A 21,072-nucleotide genomic window follows, 5' to 3' on the forward strand; every position below is an offset into this window, starting at 1 on the left:
CTTACCTCACCTTCAAAGATCACATTTTGTTTTCCTCGTTACCTATCTTTATGATTACACATGTCAGCCACATGCTCACAGTATTCAATTGTGTTAGGTGAGAAATGAACTAAGCTATTGTTCTGTCAAATAATGATAGTTTTCCCCTCGTACAGGGGTCTCAAAAAGCCAAGCCTGAATTTCACAGTTACTTTCTTTTCTTACGTATGAAGGACAAATGCTTAGCCAAATCAGCCAGTCCTCTTTTATAGCACTAACAGATAAAATTAACTCCCTTCTGCAGCAAAGTGAACTTCAGATGATGCTGAACAGAATATTCTCAAATACAGTAAAAAACATGGCTTTCAAACACTGCTGTTCTTGACCTCAAGGCATGATGCTCTGACTAACTTCCAGAGGAAAAAAAACATTTAGGAATACTTATCTTAAATGTATTAAGCATGTAAAACACATGGGAGACAACTGCATTGCACTACATGTTGCTTCCAAGTGAAGTTGAACAGAATTTACCCGTTTACAAAGCTGTTACCATTCCATCAAACACATCCTGCTTAACTTGTGTAGACATCTGCTACCAGCATCCGCACCTCTAATGCCATTAGAATGTACTCATTTATAGAACACAACTGATTTATGTCAACACAAATGTTTGATCAAGAGTACACCATGCCTAAATCACACTGAGTCAGATCTAGCGTGCCTTCTCAACAGCAGCCTTCAACTATAATGTTTTCAAGCTTTTTCTGAACGCGGTATGGGATTTACCCTTCAAAACACTCACTAAGAAGATCAGAGCAGACATCTGGATCACCACCTTAAAAGCTTTGTTAGGCTGAATGCCAGCGCCTGAAGATGTGAAGCTGAGTGACTCACTAATAAAAAGAAGTTCTTATTTAGGAAAATATCCATAGCCACTGTATGAGATTCAAAGCCCCTGAGTTCTCTGCTCTTTCAGTGATGAAAAAGCCCGCCCAAACCCAAAACCTAGGTGCATCAGAAGTTTAAAGCTGCAAAACAGATTATTTAAATGTTTCTAATAGGCCAGGCCCTGAGCCCACCTGTCATAACATTCTGTCCTGAACAATCCAACTCGAAATACTTCAAAGATAACAGAAAGATATCGTACCTGGAAAGCTTAGAAATCACATCCTTCTCTAAATTGGTTGTGACAGATCCTAAAAATGAGTACACCCATATCAAAGTAGTATATATACTACCATATACTGTTAAAGCTTTGGTTGATTGGTTTACTTAAATGACACTTGAAGCCACACATCTGAGTATGATGAAATGAAACGGAAATATTTCTGGTTATTTTCAGACATGTGAGTTTCATTCCATTTCACCAAACACTTGCCTACTACATCGTGGGCTGAAAGAAATACTCCAAACAGTGTTTTTTGTACCATTGATTTACTTTATGCAGACAGACTTCCCATCTCTTAAAGTACAAAATCTTAATTCCATAACTGACCTTTTGCTCAGCTGTCACCACACACCAAACAATCCATACTTGAGGAATACCCTTAAAAAAAGCAACGACTGATGTTGCACAAGGCATTTCAGACGATGACAAGCCATCGATTTTATAATGAGAAGTTTTCCTTATTTTGCCTTTGCAATATAAGACTGTGTCAAGAAAATTGAAGTGGATTAAGTTATTCTCTTTGAATTCAACTACTTTGAGTTTATCCAACACAGCTCGATTTGCATGGTACGTTAACCCCAGCAGGCAGCCAAGCGCTACCTAGCTGCCTGCTTGCTCATTCCAGGTAAGAAGGGGGAAGAGAACTAGAATAGAAGTGAGAAAACTCACAGGTCAATATGAAGACAGTTGTTTTTTCTTTCAGTGAAGAGAAAAAAGAAGAAAATTAAAAACCACACCAAAACATTCCTCTCAAGCAATGCAGAAGCAGCTCCATTGCAACTAAAGCTAGTGCAATCTGCTACTGTACCTCTGCTCATGCTGCTTCACCAACCAGCTTCAAAGAGGCATTCTTCTGTCTTCCTGAGATACAAAGGACTGACTTACTCCTGGGCAGTGGTAAAGTCTTGTTTTATAATAAAATCTTGGTTGCATTTTTGCATTTATGCCCAAAAGAAGTCTTTCATGGTTTAATTACTTCCCAATAAGAACAAGTAATTTAATGTCTCATTTGATTCTGCCTTTCAGTAATAGGAGAGGCAGGCCAAATGCACTCCCTGATGATCCAGATATTTTTAAAAATATTATCAGTAATTTTCAGTTGAAAGTCAATGATTCATTCTACCAGTTTGTTCATATGACGCATAAAATCCCAAAGCATTTACATGCATTCAGAAAGCATTCACCAGCATAGGCTGCATAAACTGCTTTTGGAGCATTTGATAAGACATGGGAATTTGTAATTGTTCTTGATTAGAAGAACCTAATCATGTTAAACCAGGTGTGTAATTAAAGCCAAAAACTAGTTTATTCAGCTGCCTAACTATCCGCTCTATGAATTATCCTTATACTTGACAGGTGAAACTGGTAGGACAGCATGAATGCCTACAGAAATCCAACACTTATTTGTCTGCAAGCTTGAGGCACAAACACACATCATTACCTGCAGAAAGTAAGGTGCAAATCTTTACTCAAAATAAACGTTATATTTGTAAATCTGGTATTCAATGCATTCAAATGAATCCAGTTGTGAATGCATGGTAAATTATTTTTACCTTACCAAAACTGTTAGCATAAATTATCTGATTCTCCTAGTCTTCATGACTGTAGAGAAGACTATATATGATTGCTCGTCTAATTAAAAGGCAGATGTTCTAATTAATGAAGGAGTGACAAGAGTGAGAAACCTGAATTAAGAGTTGTCATCTTGTACAGCATCCACAATCCTGCTTAATTTCTGTAAGACTTAGAAGTACAAATCTCGTGAACTTTCTGGTATGTATATACTTGTGACCCTTTTATGATACGTACCAAGACAATAGTGAAATGATCTTTTCTGGTCCAAATTTATGCTGACTTTTTACACTAATAATCTCTAATTGCTGTTAAGCAAGTCCACACAATCTTCTACAACACAGAAGAAAAGGAAACTCTTTTGAACAAATTAATATGGTTTAGAAGCTGCCATTGGCAGTTTTCAGATCTCAGTTTGGTAAGATGTACATGCTGACCTGATTCTACTGACAATGTGCAGACAGCTGCATTACTTGATGGCCACTTTCTGAAAGCAGGAGGAGTGTCTGCAACCTCATTTTGCCCCCTAGTTTCACTGTCTCTACTCAGACCATTACAGGCAGAAATGAAATTCCAAAGAACTGAACACAACTTGCTCATGCTCCCAGAAGAAGAGCGGACACTGAATGAAAGACCACCTCTAAACTCAGAGCCCAGCAGCAGAGACTCCTTACGGTCCTTGTAACTTCCACCAAGGAGGTCAGATAGCATGAGGCAAACATTTCTTCTGGAAGCTAGCAGTGTGCAGACAGCAGCAGGCAACAGATTAAGAGCAAGAACCATCATCACCTGATACATTTCACCAATTCATTATTTCTCACACCTACACACCAATTCTGCTAACTTCCCACACTCCAGCACACCATCATTCAGGACTGCACAACCGATTTCAGACTGCCCTCTCACACTACTAGTATTTAGCTAGAAGAGATTTCCTTCAGTAATCAAGATCAGTCAAAAGTGTTAATCTAAAAGCAACTTAAATCTTCTCCATAAAGCACCTCAGTTACAGATAGCCCTAACCATGTTCCCTTCTCTCCTACTAGAATTCAGAACGCTGACAGAAACCTAATACCATCCTCACTGCAATTATGATGAGTTTGAGCCATTTGTTGTTGTACAAGGTCTTGTATTAAACAGCTTCTCTGAGCAAATTTTACCTCCTCCAGTATGGAGTGCAAAAGCTAGAGATCCTGCGTGCAGCAACCAAGTCCAACACTAACTACAATTATTCACACAACGTACAAGCATGCCAGTGGAATTCCTTGCCACAAGACAAATTTCCAGTACCTGCAGCACAGGTTTAATGGAGACTGGTTTAGCAAACAGAGAACACTTCAACTAAAGATTTCTGCACGACAAACAGTTTGTACTCAAAAGAACACTCCATGAGAATTACACATGCCTACTCTGTTCTTGTACTCTTCCATAGGCATCCATTTGTGACCACTGATGGAAGAAACAGGGCTCACCTTAAGTCTGACGCATTACAGATGTTCTTACAGCTCTTACATATTGCATAAAGATATTAAAAAAAGACACATTTTGCTAGACTGAAAGACCTACTAGGAAATGACCAGCAGCAACTTGAGCAAAATGAAGCGTACAACTATGTTGTAGTTCAATCCCAATTTTTTGCTTCAATAACCCCTTCTGCCCTAGACAGAGGTTTGAGATACTTGCCAAATGTATGCCTGCACAGCTCTTAATACCGACTACATGCCACAAGTCTGACCCCACAAGCTACAATAAACTCAAGAACGACAGTTCCTTTCTCCAGTTTTGCTACCGTCTTGAATATTGCAGTAGATCCTTTGTGACCCTTCACAGAAACATGTTCCAATCATCCCATCAAAGCTGACAGCTCTTCTAGACAACTGGGAGACTCCAGAGGCTCCAGTGCACAGTGTTTATCCCATTCAAGGTCGCGGAGCACATTCCTGCAAGTCACAACTGATGTGTCACTGGAATCCTGTCTGAAGTCTCACTAATGCCTTAAGTTCTACAGTAACCACGCAATCTCTTCAGCGAAATTCCTAAGCAGTTGCAACTGTGGGTTGTCAGCTTTTACAGAGAAAGGCAAGCGACGCAACAGCTCTAACAGACGGGAACTGGGATTTTTTCTTATCCAAAGCCTATCAGCTTAAAACCTAAAACAAGCTTAATTTCATTTTCCTTAAATTCTCTCATACAAAGTTGGGATAAGTCCCATCATTTTTTTTTCTGCAAAACAACTGATGATGTCAGGCAGACTCTTACCATCTTATGTTCCTATTACTTCAGAATTCTCTCTCTCTGGCCTAGAAAGCAAACAAACAAAAAAAACTCCACACAAACTTATCTTGGTCACACTTCCGCAGAACACTTCTCCAAAAGATATTTAAGATGCAAGTTCAACCATACCACTGAAAGCAGAGGAAGCACGTGTATTTCTTTGAAGGACTTCCACTCGGACATTTATCTCCCTGCATCACAGGGGATGAGCGCTTCCTTTCTCTAGAGAATCACAAACAATCCGGTGACTTTTCTGGGAGGTTGTTCAGAGAAGGAAACTTTGTCTCCTCCCAAGCTGATTATGCAGGAAAACGATCTTATTTCTGACACTTGCATACACGTTGCTCCCCCTCCAGCAAACCAACCCAGCTACTTGTTTTTGCTTTCATAAATGTTCTCTTCTAATTCTGCTGTGCTGTCAGCCGAAACAAGATACTGACTTCAACTGCCAATTAATCAGCAGAAGTAGGCTCCACCACTTACTGGTTAAGTTTTCAGTGAAGCAACTCCAAGCCTCTTCCTGCATTAGGATAACAGTTCTGTCAAACGCTCTGCTTTACCATGACACATACAAAGAAACTTCACTTCAGCTACACAAACTACTTACACTGGTCACCATGGTCTTTTTTTTTGTACTCCGTCAATTTCCTCATTGTATTTCTAGTTGGAGCCAAGCAAAACAGATGTATTTGCTTGATCCTACACACAAACAGTACTACTAATAAACACAAATGTAGAAACATCTTCAGTATCGAGGCAGTTGCTAGTCAGAAATGTAAGCAGCTCCCCTCCACCATTTCCTGCATTTCTCGCAGCTCTAAACAAATAACAGAAGCCTGCTGTTGTTTCAAAATATAAGCAAAGATAAATATGAAGGTTGGCTCTTCATTACAGACTTAATCACAGTCAGTTTTTATAAAGTCAGTTTAAGAAGTGTCATTGTGTTCCTCGGTATAAGAAAACAAAGCCTCTCTTGTATCTGACAAGCTCTTTCAAGAGTGGCTTCCCAGTTCTACAGTTAGATATGTGATTGGTAGTAGAGATTGTAGGATCAATAAATATTGAAAACAGAGCAACTACATTAAGAGTTGTCACACAACAAATTCCTAACATCCTCAATAATATAAGTCTGTTTCAAATTTCACAGACATAAAGTTCAACTTCAGGACCAATAACCTCAACACTCAGAATCCCTATAAGCACCTATTTCCAGTTCTAAAACAGAGAATTCACTATGTCTACTAAATACACCTTCAATTTAGTAATTTATGTAGATGCAAGCAGAGTGCAAAACAGAATTAAGAAGCCACTCTTTCTCTGGTTAGCAGATACTGCAAATTAATGATTCAGACCTGTGCATATATTTCTAATTGCTTATTTTTCAACCAAAAATGAGTCGCTCCAAGCAGCCCAGGAGCTGACTTCCATCTTGCTATACAGCATATGAAGCAGGGTGAAACCTCTGCACCAGACACCTGGCAGGAAACAATCTGGCCTGAAGTCTGTCCACCACCAAAGAGGACCTCCCCAGACTGCTCCCAAGAGACAAAGCCTGGTTACATTTCTCAGGCCTAGCCTCCTTTTGTTGACAGTGCCCTACAAGTACCTGCTGAATCTTGTCAACCTGAGCTTCCAGTCAATGAATCCTCACGTGCATCTCATTCCTCTCTGCATCTGCATGCACCTGTCTGTTGCTTTACATTAGGACAGCTGCTGACACACACCAGATATGAGACTACGAAGACGTGCACACCTTCCCTTTACTGCTTGCCTGCCTCCTGTTCTTTTGTTGGTACTGGAGTGTGGTGGTACGTGTAGGGGGGAAGTTGTTTGTTTGCTTTTAAATTCTGCAACAACATGAGACTACAAATTTTCATGAAACTCTATGCTCAGTGCCCCACATCTGGCAAGCTGGAAACAACTCCGGGAATGCAAACGGTGCTTAGATTCAAGTAGAGAACAGGAGACAGGAACGAGGGCCTCTCCCTGATTAAATATCCAACTTAAACCTCATTTACCTCCTATAACCAGAAAAAGCACTTAGATTCAGTGCTGGAAAAAGTCGTCTTCTTCCGAGCATTACTGCTAAGTTCTGGTCACAATTCCCTCAAACAACAGCACATCTTCAAGCTAGAAAGTTAATTCATAGCTAAGACATTGTCATAGACAAGCTGGTATTCTTGAATTTGATCACTTAACTAGAGCAATTAAGTCTGTAAGCTCCAAATGAGCATGGCCAATACTGCCAAATCACTACATTCATCAAAAACCTCAAAGCTTAGGGATTAAAGTGAGAGGAGTCTGGGGAAGAAGTCTCACATGCTTCAGAGCATACCATGCTAATCTGTTACTGTTACTTAAAACTTTAAAGATGCACTGGTTTAAGACAGCTCATTGTACTTTGATTAGAGTGGGCTAGCAACACACATAAAGCATTCTCAGATGAGACAAGATACTTCTGTACTGGCCTAAATAACTGCTTGTAACTGAATTTCAGTATGAGCTATCTGATACCTCTTATTGCTCAACTGTAATCAGATTCACATATTCAGACAGTGACTGAACTTGTTTGTGCAAACAGGACACCTAAAAGAAAGGCCAATGATATTCTCTGGCGATCCTACTTGTAGTCTAACTCAAACTTGGTGAAATGCACATTTATAAAAAGCAGAAAAAATAACAGATGCCAACAAGATTGCTGCAGTGTATTACATAACTATAGATTCTTCTTCATACAAAATGATTGCTTTAAAAGCAAAATAGTTCAGACTTGCTAAAAGCCTTAAAATACTCCTCCAATAAAAGGATTGAGGAGGAAGTTAAAAAAGAGGAGGAGGAAAGGAGCAGAAGAATACTGCATGCGAGGAGAAAAAATGAGTAGAAACATTCTATACGGCTTAGAGAAGAAGAGAACATGCAGGAAGAAGAAATGCACAGGACAATGCAGGAAATGATACACTTATGGACAACTTGATCACAGGGTTTGAGGCTTTAACAGCCAGACAGACTGGGACACAACACAGAAAGAAGAAACCAGGGTCCCTTCTAAGTTCACTATCTTCTCTCCAAATTTCAAATATAGGTAGCACTAGGTGCCTAGCCAAAGCTCACACACACAACAAAATAATCTTGTTTAACACTATACATCTTCACTGTGCAAAAAAGTGGCTGTAGTTTATATTAAACCCCTCTCTCTCCAGGTTAAAAAAACCTAAAAAAATACTTTCACACTTCAGCAATATCCTGCATTATTAAGATATCATTAAAAAAAAAAAAAAAAAAAAAAAGTCTTCTGATTTCTGTTGCTTTGTGGGAGGGAAGAAGGGAAAGTAGCAGGGGAGGGACAGGACATGCCTCCCAGTGCCATTTGTGTTTTCACCTCTTTGCTGGCAATGAATCTCCATGTGCCGACACAGGTCAGTGATAGCCAATTTCTGGCTGCTATGAAAAGCACTGGTTTCATATAGACACTGGCTGTGCAGTCATCTCAATTTCCACTTCTACTGGGACCACAGCTTCCCTTGCAAGTGGAAGGACTTGCAAAAAAGGGCTTAGAAACTGCTGACAGTCACGTATCACTGTTTGCTGGTCAGCGTATTGTTCAAAGGCACATACTGAGACTGTTCTGTAGGCATCGTGCTTGTGAAACCATCACGCCTATAAAAGCACAGTTAGATAGTCTGCAAAAAGTCAACTCTTTTCCTGCAACCGCAGGAATCACTGCAACACTGCCAAAAATGATAAACAGCAATTCTGGAGCAGTTTGCGGGTAACACTAACACAGCAACGCTTGCAGGCTCCTATTAACTGCAGCAGTGTCCACCCCAATGTCAGTTCTCTACATGGCACCTGATAGACTCAGGCTCCCGTCATAAAGCACTCATCACAGTGAGCTGGGAGGGAAAAGACAGCAAAAGCCAACAAGCATTTTGCACAGCCCTTCTTAACTGCAAGAGGCTGCTTCTAGCTATCAAGCATTCACAGTTGCTAGCAACTTTGACTATATGAAAAACATTAACTTCCCCAAACTTGTCCTTTTAAACCAATAAGTAATTTTGCATATTACAAGAAACAGAGCTTCCTGACCTCCCCTATCTGTTGAAAAATGGTAGAATATTATTTATTTAAGAGAGCTGTTTTTAGGCAAATACTTGAGTTGCTTCAACTCTTATAGAACTCCTGAAAGTGTTGTCCACTACTGCAACACAGCACACATCTTCGTATTAACAGTGTAGAAAATATCCAACACATCGAAACAACCAAGTTCTGCAAAGCACAAATACAGCTGTCTTTTCAGGTCCTAAATTAAGTTTTGCATGAAGAAGAACACAGGAATACTGAGGTTCTAAGAACGCTGAAAGAAACTGACTTACCACAGTCCTTTGCTTGTTGGGCAGGAAGACTCTAACAATAGGCTTCTGTGGAGACTTAGGGTTATTCCGCGACATATCAGTAGGATTTTGATAAACTGAAAGGGATGAAGGTGCTACAGAGAGGCTAGAGGAGGAAGATGATGCAACTGTGTCTGTTGAAGCTGAACTGGAGACAGAGAAATCAGTTCCATTTCCCATGGATTCCAATAACTGCTGTTCTCTCTGCTGTAGAGCATCTAGTTTGCTGGTGTACTCTTCATAGGCCTGTGAAGGAAGAAGGGCTATTTTAATGATGCAGTAGCCTCAGATAAAAACAGAATTGTAAACTGAAAACAAGCAAAACAAAAAACAATCTGAACTAACTCGTATTTCCTATAAATATGAACAAAATCGTCTGGTCAAGAACAGGAAGCAAACAATTAATGGCTTTCAATTCATGTTAAAACCTTCTGAACTAATTTTAATCCATGAAACAGGTAAGTGGATAAAAGAAATCACAGATCACAGTTTTAAAGCACCTGCACTGTACAGTCTAATTTAGAACTGCTTTAAAGAACAGCAATCTTTAACAAGTGCTGTCAGCTAAAGCTAAATGCACCGTTCTGTTGGAATGTAATACATTTAACACAATAATTAAGAGAAGCAAAAGCCTGCTTTTTGCCATCAGTATCTGACAACTTACCTCACTCACTGCTCACCATTCAACACTGGCACTGCATTATTTTTCCTTTTTTTTTTTTTTGACCGGAGTATAAAAACATGTTTCAATTAGAAAACAACTAAACTTGCCCCACGACAAAGTTGCACAAAAACACCCCAAAGTGATCCTTGCTTTTTCTTAACTATATGCAATTAGTTTGTCTTTTCACAAGCAAAGGCTATGCAAGTCCATATCAATTGAAAAAGTTCAGCACCATTCGTCCATGAAGTTTTAAACAAATATGCCATGAACACAGATCTGTAAGAGTAGATATTTTCATTTAAAGATGGCTTCCATCAACTTTCTTTGTAACAAGACCATTTCAATCTATATCTAGAAGCATTAGCAGGGCAGCTCCAAAGGTAACGCCTCTGAGTTTATGACCTTCGCCAACAGCATCAGAAGCAGAGGTTGGTGGGATGGCAGGAGAGGCTGAAGCTTCCCATCAGCTGCCATTACACGTGGTTGCTGTGTGACAGATGGCAGATGAAGGGCAAACTGTCACAACAGCATCTGACATAAAAGCATCCATGAAGCAAAGGTGCGCCAATGAATTTCTCCGTGCAGAAAAAATGGCGCCCACTGACATTCATCAACACTTGCTGAAGTTTTCTGGAGACCAAACAGGGGATACGAGCACAGTGAGGCAGTGCAAGTGCGTTTCAGTACTGACAGTGACAGCAGGTCACCTCCACTGGTGCAGAATTATTTTTATAAGCATGCAGCTCTTGCTCATCATTGACAAAAATGCATTGCTAAAGGTGGTGATCATGCTGAAAAACAGCGTTTTGTAGCTGCAAATTTGCTCTATCAAACAGTGTTATTGTGCTCTTTGTATCTGTTGTAGTTTCCATGAAAACACACAGGAGGAACTACCATCAGTGACATACATATCTTCAAAATTCTGAATCTGAAAACATGCATTGGTTAGGAAACTTTTGTTTCATGCTGTATAAACATTTTGGTGCTATCCAAGGATGTTATATAGATAATAAGAAACAAAGATGCCACAAATGTAATATCTAAAGAGTAATGAAAGGAACTTCCTACTTAGATCTCCAGCAAGACTGAGATTCGTCAGGCCACATGTATCTGAGGTAAAAAAGGGGTATTTACATCAGGGAAAGCTACATTTCTACTTAGTTGCTTTCCTCCTGTTCTCTGTGCAGAACTTGTTTCTAATTAAAGTTACAGAATTAAACTGACCAAAACATCTGCAGGAAAAAATACATTATTTTTAAGAGGAAAAAATAACTATGCTTCTAGTTTCAGCGATGCTGCCACAAATACTGCATTTACTATGGATTTATTTATCCAGGGGTGTACGTGCAGCTTTAACCAAACTAAGGTAGTTTATAGTAAATAAACAGTGATTGGCCTCTCTCTTTTGAAGAAGGTTTAAGATCCCTCAGGATAGACTCACTCACAAAATTTGCATTATCATACCGATTGCATTAACAAAGAGAACAGTAATTTGACAGTGGGGACTAAGAAAGAAAAAGCTGCTTAAAGGGTAATGGTGAAGACCACAATTCTGAACCCTAAATGTTGCAGGAAAACTGAGAATTGCTTGCAATTCCTTTTAAGAACTGAAAGTGTCTAGGGTTTCGTGAATAGACCACAAACTCTGTGACGTAAGGCCAAAACATTTTCATCCTACTGTGAAAAGTAAATTTGAAAGTTACACAATTATAAATAAGGGCATTTTTTGGCAGCATAGTAACATAAGCACCTCATTCTTACTTCCAGGAACAACTTTTCATGTAAATTCCAGTAAGAGTTCCATGTGTCAAGAACAGTTTTCAGTAAACAAAAATTAAGAGTCACAAACTACTATCATTTCACCGATACTTTTCTAAATACTTACTTCCTTTTCTCATGAACATTGCAAAAGACTGTTTGAACTAACACACGCAACGTTACACCACTTCCGGATACTTGTGGGCTCCGTTCCTTCACAGAGTTCCACGCACCTTTCAAAATGCCCAATCCTACAATGTTGGTACCTGCAGCTCCATCTGTCACTAATGCAATTCAATAGTCAAATGATTTTTCTTAAATGCATAAACAACAAGCATAGAAAACTGGGAACTGTTGCTGGGTTTGGATTCTACACCACTGGACTTTACATGAAAAGCTTTTTTTTTTTTCTTTAAATGGGGGTGAATTCTCCAAAATATTGTGTTGTAACCCAATGTCACAGCAGATCAAGCAACAGAACACCAAGAAAGCAGAAATCTACTATTACCCTTCAAATATGTTTTTCTTTTCTTTAAAAAACAACTATTTTTACACAGAAGCTGCAATGGTTCATGTAACAGAAACAGAATAGCTCCAATGAATCTCATTTTTAAAAATTAAGCACTTCGGTGAGACATCAGTACCAGCTGATGACAGAGAGAGCAGCACCAAGTCAAAACAGAATTGTCTGACTGACTTAAATTTAAGGAGTGTAAAAAAAGCAAAAATGATCTATGGCAAAGTATTTGAAAGCAGTTTGTGCCACACAGTTGGCCTACTGACATTACAGGCCATATTAGCTGACATACATCAAGTCTTCAAGTCAGGTAAGGTCCTACGGATCGACCCTGATGCTGATTTCTAACATCACTGGTTTCTGAAACACAAATCTATTTAGTTAGTTTGTACTTTATCTACTATAGAAAAAAAAGATTATGCAGAACATTCTCATAACTAATGGAATGAAGTATTTTACTGGCACTTCAGAAGTAAAGGTGCTATTCAGGCATTCCATTCAAGGCTTTCAAAATTCCATTCAAAATTCTGAGTTCATCTTTGCTGTTGTGCTTGTTGCTGCCATTGGGATTCTGTTGGTTCACTCCAAAAAACAAAGTGTCTTTAATCATGTATATTATCCACAACAAACACGTTTGTGCACTGTATCATTAGAAAGCTCCCAATTTTGTGTCAATTTGCAGTATTTCTGTAAGTCATAGAAAAGATATATTCTAAAAGCTGAATACTAGATTTAAATTGGTGCATCATTTAAATTTACAAGCAAGTCTATAGTTATCTAAGCTAGAAGGAAAAGCTGATTTTAATTACACTGCGTGTCAGTATGTATGCAAGTCATGAGAGAATATTCCTGAAACTTTAAATAAAACATACACAGGCCTGGTAATCTGCCAAGTTCATCTGAAGCATAAGAAATTCCTACATGCAACCTACATACGTGCCACAGGATGACAACTGCTTGCTCACAAGCAGCAGAGCTGAAAAAAAATAGTTACTACTTAAACGTTGCAACATATTGATAGGATTAGTACTGACTTCAGAAGTCAACAGAACTCATGTTATGATACACAGCTGTGCCAAGATTACACAGACAAGGGATTTCCTCAAAAACATGAGTATTTTTACATTACTTATTATTCATGTTATATTTGAAATTTGCTTCCACAGGCTGCAACCAGGCTATACATTCCATTTAAAACATTTCAGAAAAGTAAAAATAACAAGTCAGATATTTTAAAAAAAATGTACCTAGGACAAAGGCAGGTAGCAAAACACGGTTTCTCCTTCTTCCTTCTCACATCATTAGAAATTTAGTCTAAGCTCCAGCACACCAAGAGGTTTTATCATTTTCTCTCTCTTCCCCGATAATTTTTTAGGTAGTGTCCATACATTCTAAGGATCTTAGAAGCCTAAATGACAGCTTCCAGGCTGTCAGATTGCATTTCTATTGAAAAGATGTCCAACCTTTTAGATTGTTGATCAAATGCAAATCTCACTGAAGTTAAATAACAGCTGAAGATAGACAGCAACGTAGATCAGGATTTCTGCATTTAGTAAGATGCCTAAATCTGTTCTTAGACTAACTTTAGACACTCCAGTTTGAGTCCAATGTGTTTGATCAACTTGTGCTAGGAGCCTGGTGAAAGTTCATGTGAATCTCTCCATGGAGCCACTAAGTTTCCTAGTGTAAATATTTTCTTTGAATACCACCAGCAGTTTCAAACAACCAGAGTCATCATTACGATCCATTTCAGACTGTATCTGCCTGCTGATGCATAAAACACACTCTACATCAGCAATCTTCTTTAATAAATTTATAGTAATACAGCAACAAGGAATGAAATACCCTCTCAAAATTCAACAGCCAAACTCTTAAAAATGGCAGCAGCAAGGCCTCTGGATCAAAATTACCTTCCCTGGAGAATTAGACATAAACTAGAAAAACCACACCAGTTAGGGATAGGCACCTCTCTAGTACCATCATTCTCATTTTCAATTGCTTCCAAAAGCTAGGCTAAGAAAGAAGAAAATTCCTGTAACGCTAAAAAGCTGACTGAGCTTTGAAACCTATTTCATACCAATATCATTCCACCTATGTATTTGTACATTGCTTTATTTTGTGCAGCACCTGAATGCCAAAAGGTCAGCCAGCCTGCTCTTGCACTGACAGCTGAAGGAAAGTACAGGCACAATATGCAACCTCATTTTGTGAGCAGCTGTTTCCATTTTAATGGGTCAGTACAGCTAAATTAAGTTCTCAGAGAAATTTGTCACAGGTGATGTTAAAATATAATAAGATAAGAAAGATATGACATTTTGGAATTTTAAATAAGGGCTCTTGAACCGTAATAGAGAGTCTGGAACAATCCTGTTTGTTAACCTTTCCTTCCCTCTGTGTGGGAACTGTTGAGTCACAGCCTGAACCACTGATTGCTCACCTGGGGAAAGGACCAGGTCAGCCCAGGGAGCACTGGTGAAGGTAATTCACCTGTGAGACAGGAAGGGGGGGAGCCTGGCTGAACCTCTCTTACACCTCATGTAAGAGCTGACTGCCACTGGGGAAGAATCTCTTTCTGGAGATCCCTCCCTGGTGAGGCTCTCCCCTGTGAACCTAGAACATTCTGATATGGGGGAACAATTTTCTGTCCTTCCATTATAGCACCTTTCTATTGCACTGGTCCTTCTGTCATCACACCCCTGTTACAATGCCTTTCTCATTGTATTGGTCTGTCCAACTGCTATACCTGCCTTTATAAATTAAAGCCAATTGCTTTTGGCCACTTTGGATCTATGTATGTTGTTTCAATTTACAAACAATGTTTACTTTCACATAGCATTAGGAATGTCCAGATCTTTATTCTTTTTCCCCTAACTCGTGTTGCCCTTTTCATCAGTATTCTGTTGGTAGAGATGAAAAAGGCTTATTTGATCACAGAAGACTGTACAACCCCACATTTTTAAAATGTTTGCAACTGCAACCCAGGACTTCCCAGTATCATAGTATTCAAGTTGTCTGCAGTAAAGATTTCACTATTTACAGTGCTTAGATAAATCTTTAGGAAAAGGGTTTTTCCACAGTGAATCACAAACTGTATTTTGGGAAACATCATCTCAAGGACAGATAAAACACAGTGAGAAAGTATGTGGGAAGATAGAAATCATTGATGTTTTCAGCTGCTGCAATACAGAGTACTTACAAAAATGTGGTAGAATCTGTCAAAGAGCCCCTACAGCCTCTTTTCTAGAAGAAAAGTGCTATTAATGCTATTTCTACCCATACTGAGTCAAGCAGTTACTTCAAACGTTTGACAGTTATTTCCAGGGGTCTGTTAGATCTGAGAAGCATCTCACACAGGGGAAGGCATTAAGAGCTATGATTACCTAAGAAAGGATTTTATCTACATTCCAGAAGCCATACTTAGCTTTTAATACAGCCAATGCTTAATCCATTAATTATTTCTTCCATCCAGAACAAGCAGAAATGTTTTTCTTGTACTCAGATTAGAAAGCCTTGATAAGATGCCCAAAGCTATTACTAATTACAGCCATTAGAAGAAAATTGTATGGTTAATGAGGAGTGTTCTTTTCTATCATCTGTCCACTTAGTTCCCTATCCCTGTATCACAATGGTTTCATTCTACTTCCCCAACTCCTTCTTTCCAGTGCTGAGAGAAGGGAGACAAGTAGGTGCTACCCTACAGCTTCATGCTATTTCTTCCACTCCTAGGAGCTGCACACAGTAACACACACAGGTTTGAAGGCCCTACTCCAGGTGCTCAGAGTCCTTTTTTAAGACCATCAGTAAGGAGTGACAGATCAAAGCAGGGTGACTCTGAGTATACCTCTTGCAGGAGTAATGAAATATATGCTGAACTCAACATAGTGTCAATTACTTTCAGTATTTCAGGTAATCCATTCTTCTTTCATAGTCAATCGACAAATCCTGAATTGATGGCTGCAACAATAGCTGTCAGTTTTAAAAATTCTTCTTATGTAAAACTCATCAAACTCCATCCTCCAAATTAAAAAACCTGTCACACTTTTTGTGCGTCTCCTCACTTGCTCAGACAAGCACAGAATTAAAATCTCATTAGCACCTATTTTCTTGAGCAACTCTGAAACACAAATTCATTTTTATTTTTAAACAAGGTGTAGATCTTACATTCAATGCAAAAATAATTTACTTAAATTCTTTGTATGTTTTCAGAATTTTTTTTATCCAGTTCTTCAGATCTCCTATGGGCACTTTCTACACCTTTTATTTCTTTTAATTGAAATGCTCTTTGGTAACCAGACTCAATTACAACTTTACTTGCCAGGTCTATAGAGGCAGTACCACTACAGGCCAGGAGCCATTACATCAGGTGCTTTAAGTCCTTTAAAGTTCAGCAGGTGCTAAGAGGCATAAGAAACAAAAGATATAAGCCATAGGAGCACTCAAAAGAACTGAATGAATCCTATGGAACTCATCAGAAAATATCAGTTGTCAGACCTTCAGTAGCTATCAAAAAGCCATGGCTTTGAAGAAAGTAATACAATAACAAACATCTAGTCCACAACAGCAAAAGACAACATGGGTGAAAGAAATATGTTCAGCTGCAGGTTCTTATCCAGCAATTAGTTTTGGATAATTCCATCTTTGTATAAGAAAAACAGACAACATTATTACTGACAGCCCCATCAGAGATGATCAACAGACACAGTCCACAGAAGTCCTTAAGTGCTGCTCACATTTCATGAGGAATTGAGATGATCCGAGCAATGGAAGGAAACAGGTAAGTGACATCATCAATACGACAGAAATTATACAAATACATTTTGGTGAAAGCAAGGTAATATTGCATTGTACAGAAAAAAAATGAAACTTTGGCAAAACAATATGTAACAAATCAGAAAAGGCTGTACAGAGTTTAAGTTACAGTGCTTTCCTGTTCAAGAGTATACTTTTATGTGCTCGAACAGTGACAAGTCCAAGGTGTGAAGCTCTGGGGGAAGGTGGAAATCATGTACAGAAGTCAGCGGTGATGCCCAGGTATAGAAACTGAGCAAAAAGCCCAACAGCACCCAGCAGCTCTGTGCACAGGTACTTTGCTATTTCTAACAGATGTCAGAAGGATGAGTTATCAATTGAACTGCTTAAGCTACCCACGTGTGTTCTGCATATTTTCCTGTTCTTTTTATGCATATAAAAACTACTGTATTTTCTTAGTTCTGCAATTTCTGGAAGGAAACGTTCTTCACTGCTTTATCAAACTACATTCACAGCTTTTTACATACAACTTCATCCTCCCATCCTGCAGCCAGGATTGGTCTGGTCCTTCTTCTGATAAGGAGATGAGTGCAGAAAGTTGAACTATTAGCTCTAGCAGTGGCAGACTACACTCGGATAAATGGCTGCAAAGTAAATGCTGAAAAAAGCAGCAGTCTTTGTTCTTGGTCAAGCCAAAAAGACTGGAAGGGCACAGAAAGGACACACCAGATAGATAACTGTTGCTCAGCTGAAATGAATTGTCAAAAGAAAACAGTAATCTTGTTTCTGTCTTGCATCAGGTTACCTGGTAATGTATTTCTTTTCCTTCCCTCACACTTAAGTTCTACTGCAGGAAATCTACACAGTACACAAATGACTGGTTTGCACATTCAATGCTACTCACTTCCATCAATCTGAGGCTAATTTAATCCAAACTGATGATCATCCATACCTCTATCTATAGGCTCTTGGCTCACAGCTGTAAACTATTTCCCTTCCCTAACTCTAACCACATATCTGGGACTCATGGGACTTCACCATAATCACATTCAATATACAACTAGTTGGCAAATTGAGCAAAACCAGAACATTTTCCTCTTAGATTGTCTCAAAATATCTTAGGTACTGCAAATATCTGAGCAAAGGAAGCAGAGGAGCCATAGAACAAAGAGTTGGGGAAAAACCAAGTCTTTTCATTTCAATGATGGTAGGCTCTTTTTCATAGAATAAAATAACTGAAGAAGTAGCATTACTTGTCGTGAGACTCACTTCATGTGAGTCTCCAGCACAACTCACTGTGGTAAAGAAATACCACGGCCTGTTCTGCAAGGTTTGTTTATTCCACTGATGAACCTGAGTTGCTGCTTTGTCTCAGCTACACAAGCAGCCATCAAACTCAAAAACCTACTTTAAGCTTGATGATTTGCTATTGTGAAACATTTCAGACCAGGCTCTTTACATTTTCTGGGTAAAGACTTATTGTAAATTACTGTAAATGTCCTCTATCATATCAATGAGCTATGGAACAATCCAAAGGCTTTCAGCAGAGGGATCTCAGTTTTTATTACTTTACAAGAAAAAGAAATAATGACCGTAAAGAAACTAACCTTTTCATAACCTGAAATCCAGACCTAGTAGACATTAGACTCATTATTATTCCAGTTTGATCTATCATCAAATAAAACAAACATATACACAGCAATATCAAATCCAAAGATACGGAATGAATAGGTGTGTGTGAAAACAGGCGTATTTACGTACCACTGAGTGGTTAAAATAGCTAATGCTCATTCAATACTTCCATTTCACATCAAATAAAGGGAATACAGAGGGTCTAATTTGACCTTAACTTTTAAGGACATTTTGTCAACATTTGTACAATCATGTTACTGTCCTGCTCTCACATATTACAATAAAAGCTAGAAATATGTCAAATACTGGGATCTTTAATTACTCAGTGCCTTTGGGCAGCAATTACAATTGAAGAGACTGCAAAATAAGTCTGCTTGACTTCCAGTTATTTCAATACTTGAAAGAAACAAGAAGAGGGCAGGTTTTGGAGCAAGTGATACTCATTCAGTTCCTAACAGATGATGTAACTTGTGCATATGGTCTTTTATAGGCTTACTACGGTCCTTAATGGACTGTTTCATGTGTGTCATGAAATTCACAGAATCACAGAATCAGAATCACAGAATCACCCGGGTTGGAAGGGACCTCAAGGATCATGTAGTTCCAACCCCCCTGCCTAGCAGGGCCACCAAACACACACATTCAGATCAGGTTGCCCAGGACCCTGTCCAACCTGGCCTTAAACACATCCAAGGACGGGGCATCCACAACCTCCCTGGGCAGCCCGTTCCAGGGCCTAACCACTCTCCTTGTATAGAACTTCCCCCTAACATCCAACCTAAATCTTCCCTCCTTCAACTTCGATCCATTTCCCCTAGTCCTGCTGTTGTCAGCCCTTTTGAAGAGTTTACTCCCCTCGTGGGTGTAGGTTCCCTTCAGGTATTGATAGGCTGCAATGAGGTCACCCCGCAGCCTTCTCTTCTCCAGGCTGAACAAGCCCAACTCCCTCAGCCTGTCCTCATAGGGGAGGTGCTCCAGCCCCCTGATCATCTTAGTCGCCCTCCTCTGGACCCTTTCCAAAATCTCTATGTCTTTCTTGTACTGAGGGCTCCACACCTGGACACAGTACTCCAGATGGGGCCTCACAAGAGCCGAGTAGAGAGGGACAATCACCTCCCTGTCCCTGCTGACCACCCCTCTCCTGATGGAGCCCAGGATCCCATTTGCCTTTCGAGCTGCCAGAGCGCACTGCTGGCTCATGTTCAGCCTCTCGTCCATCAGGACCCCCAGGTCCTTCTCTGCCGAGCTGCTCTCAAGGACCACTCCTCCCAGCCTGTACGGGTGCCTGGGGTTCTTCCGGCCCAAATGCAAAACCTTGCACTTTGCCGTGTTGAACCTCATTAGGTTCACCCGAGCCCAGCCCTCCAGCCTGTCGAGGTCCCTCTGAATGGCCTCCCTTCCTTCCACCGTATCAACCGCACCACTCAGCTTGGTGTCGTCAGCAAACTTGCTGAGGGTGCACTCAATTCCCTCATCGATGTCATTAATAAAGATGTTAAAGAGCACCGGTCCCAAGACAGACCCTTGGGGGACACCACTTGTTACCGGCCTCCACCTGGACATAGAGCCATTGACCACCACCCTCTGTCTGCGGCCTTTCAACCAGTTTCTTACCCATCGGGTCGTCCACCCATCAAATCCACTTCCCTCCAATTTGGAGATGAGGATGTGGTGGGGGACCATGTCAAAGGCCTTGCTCAGGTCCAGGTAAATGACATCAGTCGCCTTCCCTTCGTCCACCAATGCCGTCACTCCATCATAGAAGGCCACAAGATTAGTTAGGCATGACCTTCCTTTGGTGAAGCCGTGCTGGCTGTCTCGGATCACATGCTCATTCTTTATGTGATCGAGCATGTTGTCCAGGAGGATCCGTTCCATGATTCAACACAATTTAATGAATTTTGAGTAATGAAAAAAAGATTTACTCTGTAATTAGTTTATAAATCAAGTACAGTAGAAAACTATTTCTTCCTCCCTACAGTTCTATAAGAAAGGTTCCTTCTACCAATAACAACTTTTGGATTCTACATAACCGTACTTGAAATGGAAAAAAAAGCAAGGCAACTGCTTTAAAGGCAAAGATAGTCCTATGCCTTCACGTGTGTACAGAATCATAGAATCACCAATGTTGGGAAAGACATCTAAGATCATTCAGTCGAACTGTCCTCCTGTCACCAATATTTCCCACTAACCCTGTCCCTCATTACAACATCTAAATGTTTCCTGAAAACCTCCTGGGACAGCAACTCCAGCACCTGACCACTCTCTTGGAGAAGTATTTCCTAACATCCAACCTAAATGTCCCCCCCAGTGCAATTTGAGGCTATTCCCTCTAGTCTTGTTGCTAGTTACACATATGACTTGTAAT

General features: G+C 39.8%; 1 protein-coding gene across 4 annotated transcripts in view; it reads right to left on the reverse strand.

The window, feature by feature from the left end:
• BRAF (B-Raf proto-oncogene, serine/threonine kinase) overlaps positions 1 to 21,072 on the reverse strand; it is an 82,713-nt gene that overhangs the window by 46,442 nt on the left and 15,199 nt on the right. For all 4 annotated transcript variants that reach the window (XM_042837644.1, XM_042837647.1, XM_042837646.1 and 1 more), the window contains exon 3: positions 9,367 to 9,630. In XM_042837644.1, the coding sequence (XP_042693578.1) occupies positions 9,367 to 9,630 (264 nt within the window). The remainder of the gene's footprint in view (positions 1 to 9,366; positions 9,631 to 21,072) is intronic.

Source organism: Centrocercus urophasianus, unplaced genomic scaffold, assembly GCF_019232065.1.
Source record: "Centrocercus urophasianus isolate 14NV4802_14NV808 unplaced genomic scaffold, USGS_Curo_1.0 seq_73, whole genome shotgun sequence".
In the NCBI taxonomy this organism is placed as follows: Eukaryota; Metazoa; Chordata; class Aves; order Galliformes; family Phasianidae; genus Centrocercus; species Centrocercus urophasianus.